The sequence below is a fragment of the Syngnathus scovelli genome, chromosome 19 (genome assembly GCF_024217435.2).
Source record: "Syngnathus scovelli strain Florida chromosome 19, RoL_Ssco_1.2, whole genome shotgun sequence".
Taxonomy (NCBI): Eukaryota; Metazoa; Chordata; class Actinopteri; order Syngnathiformes; family Syngnathidae; genus Syngnathus; species Syngnathus scovelli.
Window position 1 is genome coordinate 6,659,870 of NC_090865.1, and position 9,463 is coordinate 6,669,332.

The 9,463-nt window shown below is 49.2% G+C and overlaps 1 protein-coding gene across 3 annotated transcripts; it reads right to left on the minus strand.

Annotated features, from left to right (window-relative positions):
* Window positions 1–225: 225 nt before the first annotated feature.
* arpp21 (cAMP-regulated phosphoprotein, 21) lies at window positions 226–8,440 on the minus strand. Of its 3 annotated transcripts, XM_049750407.1 has the most exons (20): window positions 8,298–8,440; window positions 5,561–5,667; window positions 5,317–5,434; window positions 5,006–5,044; window positions 4,857–4,916; window positions 4,715–4,781; window positions 4,111–4,249; window positions 3,899–4,036; window positions 3,725–3,824; window positions 3,563–3,658; window positions 3,451–3,488; window positions 3,287–3,343; window positions 2,801–3,006; window positions 2,187–2,309; window positions 2,006–2,118; window positions 1,438–1,506; window positions 1,183–1,368; window positions 991–1,069; window positions 680–756; window positions 226–585 (listed from the first exon to the last, which is right to left on the minus strand). In XM_049750407.1, exons 3-20 carry the CDS (start codon window positions 5,425–5,427, stop codon window positions 478–480), a joined length of 1,806 nt encoding a protein of 601 aa, XP_049606364.1. In that variant the 5' UTR covers window positions 5,428–5,434; window positions 5,561–5,667; window positions 8,298–8,440; the 3' UTR covers window positions 226–477. The 3 variants fall into 3 exon arrangements, with proteins under 3 accessions (XP_049606364.1, XP_049606362.1, XP_049606363.1); XM_049750405.1 differs by having other exon boundaries at window positions 1,183–1,506; XM_049750406.1 differs by having other exon boundaries at window positions 1,183–1,506; window positions 5,561–5,716; window positions 8,298–8,425.
* Window positions 8,441–9,463: the final 1,023 nt, after the last annotated feature.

The following is a 9,463-nucleotide window of genomic DNA, read 5'->3' on the forward strand; positions in this document are numbered from 1 at the left end:
AGCTCTTTTTATGGCCTATGGCATTAATTTTAACATATATGGGGGGCATGAGAAATCCCCATTCATAGTGCCCATGGCTTCGTGCTTGGGAATATTAAAAATGCTTGTGGTTACAGTACTTGGGCAGTAGGTGGTGCTGAAGAGTTAGTGAAAAAGATTGGAACATATTGTGTGTATTGTGACTACACTTGCTGCGGCAGCCCTTAAGAGAGGAGCCGTCAAACGGGACTTTGCCATGTGCGTTTATTGAATACACAGAGCATTTTTTGGCATCAATCACATATATATAATTTCATATCAATATAAAACTCATTTTGTGTATAGTATAAATTATGCAGTCAATACAGCAGCTTTGTGTTCAATTCTACATATATATATATATAAATGTCTAGATGTACTTAAGCTTTGGTACAGTGCGTTAAGGTGAGGTGCTTTGTTGGAACATGCGGTGGGATGATTATATGTTTGTGTGTGTCATCAGTGTTGTGTGGTCCAGGCGGGACCACAGTGGGGGTGCGGCGGTGCCACCATACAGCAGTATCCCGCCTCGCCGAGTTTCCCGGGTTGATACACAGAGACACCGCCCTGCAGACAAATCACAAAGACAATTTTTTTTTTTTTTTTTGTGATTTAAAAAAAGAAAAAAAATGGGGGGGGGGGGGGGGGGGTTGCTGTGTACCTGAAGAATGCTACAGTGGTGCGGTGGCACGGCTGTGTACGACTGCTGCTGCGGGACACCCACCACGGGGGCATAACCTGGTGCCGAGACAGGAAAAACATGACAGGATTTGTTTTTGGGGAGGACTAGGGATGTCCCCTCCTTCTCCAACGGTGTGGACGAATGTGAGCAGCAGGAAAAGAGACCGGTTCACTGTGAGACCCTCAGGACTTCATCTCTGACAGTGTAACGGCCCCCTCCTCTACTACTCGTGACATGGATTGTGTTTGGAGGTAAGTAGGGCCTTCTTGGAACTGAGCTATTCTATTCACCTGCGCTGCAGCCAGGCGACGCGGCTTTGATCGGGTGTTGAGCTGAGGTAGGATACTGGCTGTAGTAGAAGGCAGGACCCTGGAACAAACAAATATAGTGTAGGGTTTGTCCACAAATGTCTTTTTTTCATGAAACCATATTAGATTGTACATCTAATATACTTTTAATATAATATACTTATTGTTTGTTACCTGTGGTGAGGGCTGGCAGTAGCTGTGGGCGTTGGGAGCTTGATGAGGAGCGGCAGGGGGCGGGGGCGGCGGCGGAGGCGGTGCCGCGAACACAAAGCCTTGGGCGGGAGGGTAAAGGGGCGCAGGCTCGCTCGCCGGTTGACAGCTGACAGCCACGTGGGCAAACTGCTGCGACAGGTCTTCCACCTGTGAGGAACGAGGCAAACGTAAACAGGAAGTTGGTGCCCTAACAGGAAATGGGGCCTCCATACGTACGGCGGTGTATTGCTGCGAGGGGGCCACAGGCAACATCTGCGGGGCTGAGTATGAGACGGACGAGTACACCTGAGACAGACACGTTAATCATAAAAATGTTGGTATAAAAAGTCTACACACCCCAGTTGAAATGCCAGCTTTTTATGATGTAAAAAAATAGACCACTGACCATTAATGTGACCTTGATCCAGGACAACTCAATTGTTTTAAGAGGGCAGGTAAAAAATAAAATAATCAGGCTGCAGACATGTACACGTCCGCTGATTCCAACTCCTGTTAAATGGAAATCAGCGCACATCGGCTACCATTTAAAGTGCCTCAGATTAGCCCCCAATATAAAGTTCAGATGTTCTCATAAGCTTTTCATTGCTCAAATAGAGTTGTCCATCTTATCTTATAGGTCATATTATTGGCGGAAAAAGGTTTCAAATGATTTCTCTGGTGTTCAGATTTTATTTTTCTAAAGCGTGGCATTTGAACAGGGGTGTGTAGACTTGTATAACGTCCACAGTATGAGCACTCTTGTTTTTCTTCTATTTGCACGTGCGAGTGTGTGTGTGTGTGTTACCTGCTGTGGTGGCTGCTGTGCCGGTGCTCCCTGCATCTGGCTTCTGATTGGCTGTTGAGCACCAGGCGGGTTGTACACCACAGGGCTTCCATCAGGGTTCAGGAAAGGCTGTCCTGAAACAGTGGTGGCCATTTTAGTTTCAAAATGGCTGCTCTTTTCACTAATGTGTGTGTGTACCAACCAGTGTGCGGGTTGACCAGGATGCTTCCCGGTGGGATGCCGTTCTCCAAGATGAAGGCGGAGTGGGCGGGAGGCTCGGCCATAGTGGGGGGCTCGGAGGACACTCTGTAGAGAGAAACGGAACCTGGTGGAGGGAAAAGAAGAATTTATCGTTCCACGGGTTCAGCATATTTTGTGCCGCTTGTCCTCATTAGGCAGATAGCGGGTAATTAATGCTGCCCCTTTTGTTGTTGTAGAGGTAGATGAGACAACGGACGTCACAAACTAAGGATTTTTGCAGAAAAAAAAAAAGGAACGGAACTTTTTGTGGTGAAGGATAGGTGCATGGACTTCATCAACAAATAAAGGTAGCAGCTGGCACCTGTCATGGCTAATTTTCTGCATGCATCACAAATTTTTGTGAGGCAGTTAAAAAAAAGTATAAGTGAACAACAGGGAAAAGTGTTTCTCTCATTTTCGTGGGTACCAAGACAAGCAGAGGTGTAAAATTGTGCAGCTCGAAGCGAATACGTTTGCTGTTAATTAGTCGCCGGCCGGCAGATGTGATTAGCATGCGGCGTTAGCGACAAGTCGGAGGTGTCTACGGCGTGAAAAACATCTCGCGCTCGCTCGCACCTGCTGTGCCGTGAGGCTCCCAGCCGGAGTTGGCGGCCTGCGGGGGGCGAGGCTTGGGGGCGGTGGCGGCAGTCCACTGGTACGAGGACGAATCCGAGTCGGTGCTGCTCCACGGCCGGGGCTCGTTGCCGTAGCGACAGTCGGTCTCTGTGCTGCTTTGCCGGCTGCTGCCCGTCCAGCTGGAGCCCGAGCTGTCGCGACTGCCCCTGTGGACCACAAGATGGACACGGGGGGGGGGGAGGGAGATGGATGTTGGGAACATTTGCCGATTTTCAGTGGCTCTAAATACACTTTATATGCCAAGTGAGGGAGTAAAGTCATTGTGAAAGAAAAATAGGTTTTTAAAAATAATAGCCTGTGTAGCGTGTGAGTGTGTCCTTAATTGCCGACTGTGCGCTCCCTTCAATTAGTCATCGTCGATTTTGTGTGTGTGTGTGCGAGTGCACGCGAGTCACTCGATGCAAATTAAGATGATGAATGTGCTACCTGAAGAGCTGCCTTCTCCTCTGGGTCTCGGCGTATGCGTTGCATTCCTCGGAGGGCCTGCGCACGCACACACACACACACACACACACGCACACTTATGTTAATGATTCATTGTCGCTTCACCAAGGTGAACGAGGACACGGAGACGAGGCGAGGTAGGTTACCTGCTCTCAACGTGGCCGCCCTCCCGTGTGCAGATAGGCTGTTTAAAAAAAAAAAAAAAAAAGACGTTAACGATTGTCTTCTTGTGATCTTGAGCCAAGTGGAGCGTCTCACCTCCTGGCTGAAGATTCTCTCTCGCACTTTTTGGTACTCTTCCTCTCGCTCCTCCATTGACTTACTTTGCTTGTCACGTAAAGTGTAGCGGCGCGTCTGAGGCAAGAAGAAAGCAGATTTAAAAAAATAAATCATTTTAAAAAATCATGAGTGAGAGCTCACCTGCTCGTCTGAGCTGCTGTCACGTTTCAAAATAGTTTTCCAGTGTGGGATCTCTGTGGCTTTGTCCTCCTGAACCTGGTCCAGAAAACGTTGCTCTGGTCTAGTCGAGAACAAAGGCGAGCGTCACATGATTGACAAGGGGAGGAAGAGGAGGAGGAGGGCATGTGCATTTACATGCGTGTGCTGCTGGTGCGGTTGATGATGACCGACTTTCCCGTCTGGTCCACGTTGTGCTCCATGCCGAAGAAGGCGGCCACGCGGTGCACCAGCATGCGATGGTACGAAGACATGTGCGGGAACTTCTTGAACGCACTGCTCGGAGAAGATGAGGGAAGAAGATGAGGGTGGGAAGAGATGCAAAGAAGAGGATGCGCACATTTGCCTACCTGTCTCCCATGATGAAGGTGACCATGTCTTGCTCTAGCTTGAGCATCATCATGCGGTCTCTGGGGTTGCTGTTGAGTGTGTCAACGATGAAACGTTGAAGGTCCACGCCCGTTGAGTCGCGGTACTCCACGCTGCTCTCTGCACGCAAACAGTGCACCCATTTTAGGAAGGAAGGAAGGAAGGAAGGAAGGAAGGAAGGAAGGAAGGAAGGAAGGAAGGAAGGAAGGAAGGAAGGAAGGAAGGAAGGAAGGAAGGAAGGAAGGAAGGAAGGAAGGAAGGAAGGAAGGAAGGAAGGAAGGAAGGAAGGAAGGAGAGAGAATTGGAACGAAAGCCATAACTAAAGGAAAGAAGGAAGATGAGAAAGGACTGACGCCAAGAAGAGAAAGGAAGAGGGACTCAAGAATGTTTACAAAGATGCCAAGGCTCGCTCGCTTCAAGCTGTTTGTTGGCACGTTCAACAAAGTTTTTTTTTACTTTGCCAATGCGCAGAACTTTGAAGTGGCTGCTAGCTTAATGCTAACACGTATGGAAAACGGCATAGCTAACGAAACAAGCACGAATATTGTGCAAGACGACGTCGTCATCATTCCCGAGTGCACTCACCTTTGTCAGGTGAGCTGCTCTTCTCCACTTCCTCCTCCAGACAGGAAGCGCTCTCGGACATCGGTGCCTGCCGGCCGAGCAGAGAGTGCTGATGAAGAAGCGGGCAAAGTGAAGACGACGACGATGTGGACGAGGGCGTTACCTGAAGGTGTTCTTCCTTGTCGTCACACACAGCCATGCTGCGCACCAACTTGCCTTTGGCCTGCGCGCGGTGGGAAAGGCGGGACAAATGAACAAAGGCGCCGTGTTGCCACGTTTTGACGAATGGCGGGCGGGATCGTTTTCGCTTACCTTGACTTTTTTCTGCACTGCCGTCTGGTGACAAAGGCTCTGCAAGGGACAACATTAGTCATTGCGAGCGTGCACGTGTACATTATTAATGTGCCTCCTCTTTCGCACTGCTTAAGAAAAGCGCCATTTTCCTGCTTTTCGTATTAAAAGAAAACCATAGAGTGGATGGAGGGAGGGAGACTGGGAGAGAGGGAGGGGGGGTGACATCACTCGAGCAAACTCCCGCTCCCTTGTTCTGGCTCTTTCCTACATCTGTCCGACTGCGGGAAACGATGGCATCCCAGACAAAATTTTGCTGTCTGTAAGCGTACCTGCTTGCTGTCCTTGTCAATCTCCTGGGTGGGCACGCTGCCGCAAGGGAGGGGAGACGCGGGGGGGCTACCGATGTCGCGGGCGGCGTCCGCCTCCACTGCTGTGTCCATTGTAGGTCTGCAAAGCAGGGCCAGACATTTACACTCACGTGTGTGTGTGTGTGTGTGTGTGTGTGTGCGTGTGTGTGTGTGTGTGTGTGTGCAATCTTTGTGCATGTGACCGTGCCCGTGTGAGTGTGCCCACCTATGCTCAGTGAAGAGGCTCGCAGGTGAATGATGAGGTCATATATCCCATGATCCCACGGGGTGGCCGCCAGAAACGCAATTATCCTTCTCTTCCTCTTTTGCTTGCTTTAGCGAAGGAGAGGAGGGCAAAAAAAAAGAAATTGAAAAGAAAAGGCTGTGGAAGAGGGGGGGGAATTTTTATTGGTTACACGCACACACACACACACACAAACACACACAGTCATATCCAACAGCTGCTGCAGCATAAAGGCATCGCTTCTGGCAATGACATCAAGTCAGCAAGCTTAAGACTGTGTGTGTGTGTGTGTGTGTGTGTGTGTGTGTGTGTGTGTGTGTGTGTGTGTGTGTGTGTGTGTGTGTGTGTGTGTGTGTGTGTGTGCATGTGTGTGCGTGCGTGTGTGTGCATGTGTATGTGTGTGTGTGAGATCCTCCATCCTAGTTTCCAAAGGCCCTTCTGGCCTGATAGCTAATTGCTACTCAAAGCCTATTACAGTAAGTGTAAGCGTGCATGCGTGTTTGTGTGTGTCTACGGGCCCTCCTCTCACATACGGCATTTGTGTGTTTACATATAATGTGTGTGCGTGTTCAAACGCGTCCTGGCGCTTTTCTTAGAAGCAGCAGCTGCACGTCGCATCATCCGATCTGCGCAAGATATTCCCGGAATACCGGAGCGGCGGGAACGTAGGCCAGGGCCAAAACTCTCACACACACACGCACACCCACACGCACGCACACACACACACACACACACACACACACACACACACACACGTACACGTGCAAAAGGAAATGGCTTCCGCCCGTCGCATTCCGCTAGAACGCGATGCCCGGAGGGAACGTTTTATCCCGGCAACTCCTGAGACGACAGAATAATGAGCTCCGAGGATGGCAGGTCCCAAAACGGGCTGGCGGGAGATTAAAAAGGAGCAAGAGAAGAACGTGACGGCGCTCTGGCACATGGAGCCAAACGTCTGATTGGTCGCCAGTCCATGTTGGGGCCAATTTACACCCTCAACTGGACTTGACTGGTCTCTAGGCAATTTCAGGGTAGATGTAGACAAACGATGGACCGGTCGCCAGTCCGAGTTTTGAATCAGACGTGCTAACCGTTAGCCTAGCGCGCGGCCATTCTGTTTCATAATTTACAATGGCCCTCAAGGGCCTCTACAAAATGGCAGCCATTCTGTTTCCTAAATTTACAACGACCCTCAGGGGCCTCTATAAAATGGCCCCCGACCACAAAATGGCTTACTTTATTTGCGTAACTTTCTAGGAACGCGTTGAAAGCTGAAGAAAAAGACATCTTAGGTACGTGGACGCCAAACAAAAAGAGGATGGCAATTTGAAGTCGACTGCCAGTGGGGGAGAAGAGGGGTAGGACGGCGGAGGAGGTGTGACACCATCATTAGCACGTGATGGATGGCTGGCGGGCGGGCGAGCGAGCGGGAGGCGAGGCGAGGCAAGGAGTGTGCGGCGACATCATCGTCGTCATCATCATCCATCTGCCGCCTCGCTGCCGTCCAGGCCCAACTTAAAGGCAAGCTGGCACTGGCGCGTTTAACGCCGCTTGGCTCCATTTGTAGCGTGCCAGGTGGCTGGCAAGAATCGTCAATAACGCCGTGGCCAGAATTCAATCGATCGACATTGCCGAGGTGCATGAGAGCAAGTGCGCCGCAAGATTATTTCCACACTTTGGCTTGATTTTTGTTATGCAGGCCGGCCTGTTTGTTTGGCTGGATTTCTTAAAGCTATTGCCTTGATTTCTATTGTGCAAAATGTTTTTTCTTAAGATGAAATGTGAGGAAAGACATATACATCCAATTCATTCTCAATAGGACAGTAAAATGCGTGCATGCATGTGACTGAATGCTTTGTGGATTTGGGATTTTTAAATATACATTTATTCTAGTTCTACAGTGTTCTATTGTGCAAGGAAAATTTTATAATTTACGTTGACCAATTTTTTCATATAGCGGAAGGGTCGAGTTGGCATCAGTCGCCAAACACTAGCAAATGGTGAATTTTACTGAGAAGTTCAACCAAAAGTAATTGAAATGTAGGTTACATTGTTCTTCTGTGGCTGCACCTGTGCAGCCACAGCAGCATTTGTGGCTGCGACAGCTGCGTCAAAGCCCTCCAAAAAGTGAGGTGAGGTGCGAAAAAACCCTGACCGCATGTTGTCGTCGGTTTTTTAAGACATCTTCACTGCAGTAGAGTCCCGCGAGCAAGCCACATGTGGTGTGAAAGTTGCAAAACAGGTGTCACACAGGCTTGTGGAAGATGGAGAAGAAGAAGAAGAAGCTAGCTCCACGCTGTCCGCTCGCTATGTCGCATTACTCTTGACCCAGGACGCGCTTGACAACGGCGGGGCTATTTTTACCCGGAGGCGGGCGGGGGGGGGCGAGGGTGGTACCGCGGCTGCTGGACCCGCTGCTGCCGGGCTTCAGCCGGCTGTCATGCTAACTCCAAAGTCAACGAAACGACTCATCAAGCAATTAGATTTAAAAAAAAAAAAAGAGGGGTATACGATGTGATATTTGGCGTATTGTCATGGATGAAAATAATAAAAAACGATCAGTTAACGCGCACGTGCCACCCGGTTAAACGAGACTTAAATCGACACTCACACACAAAAAACGCAAATGTGATGTCTTAAATCGATCGCGATCGCGAGTGATTTCGAAACGGCAATGTGTTGTTGTGTTTGTGGCGTCTCGAGGGGCGGAGGGTCTTACCAGGAGGTGGCGGCGAGATGGAGCCGGAGTGGAGCTGCTCCTCTCTGCGGGGCTGTGGGAGGCTGTCGAGTGAAGCGCGGCGCTACTCCTCCTCTGCTTTTGCTCCACTCTCGCGTGGGGGGAGGGGGGGGGGGGATCAATGAAGGCGGGAGGGGGTTCCAGCTCAGAGCATTACCCCCCCCCCCCCATCTCGACTCACCTGGCCCCTTTACCGTCAGTACGCGTCAAGTAGTTCGACAAATGCTGAGAGATGCTGTGACCAAAGAAAGACACAAAGCTACAGCTACAATCCATTCGAGCAATCCATCCATCTTGCAGCTACCGTTTGACAATTTACAAAGTCGCAAGTTTGACTGAGTAGTCTTCACTCAGCATTTAAACACATTAAAAAAAATATATATATAAAGAGTACTAATGAAGTTGTATAAGCGTGCTTGGTTAGTTGCATGTCTGTCACTCAGCAAGAACACACTAAGTAGAGGGGTATCGGTCCTGAAGTTGGATTTGAATGATCATTTCTCAGCAGCCGCACAAAATGAAAGCAAATACAGTAACCCCTTTATCGCGGATAATTGTTTCCAAAAACCACCTGCGATAAGTGAAATCCGCGAACTACGGTCACCAACAAGAAGAACTGGGCAGGCTAACGAGTTAGCGGAAAGATGCTAATTCACAATCGTGCTAACACGCGAAAACGGACTTCTAAAGGAATGTAAACGAACATTTGGAGCAATAGTACATTAAAGGTTAGACACGTTTCCTCAATTTAGATGTTTTATTTCGACTTTTAAATTGTTTTTTAATTTGGAAAAAAAATCCACGATGTAGTTAAGATGCGATAAACGAAACGCGAAGTAGCGGGATCACTGTATAGGATAATTTGGTACATGTAGCAAGAGCAGCAATGATGTCACCAATTTTTGTAATCTACATCAAGAATTCAATTTGAACGTAAGACGCCTGACTTTTCGTACACTTTCCGATAAATGGTTGTGAATGCACTAAAGAGACGAGATCAAAGACGAGCCAGATTATTTTGAGAGCGGAATGTACACACACAGAACAGCTGTTGCAGGCATGCGGGTACGCGAGACTGGTCGCCGGTGTGCTCAAGTTACATAAACAGGCGTCATTATTACGTTTGCCAGCCAACAGCTGAGTGAGGA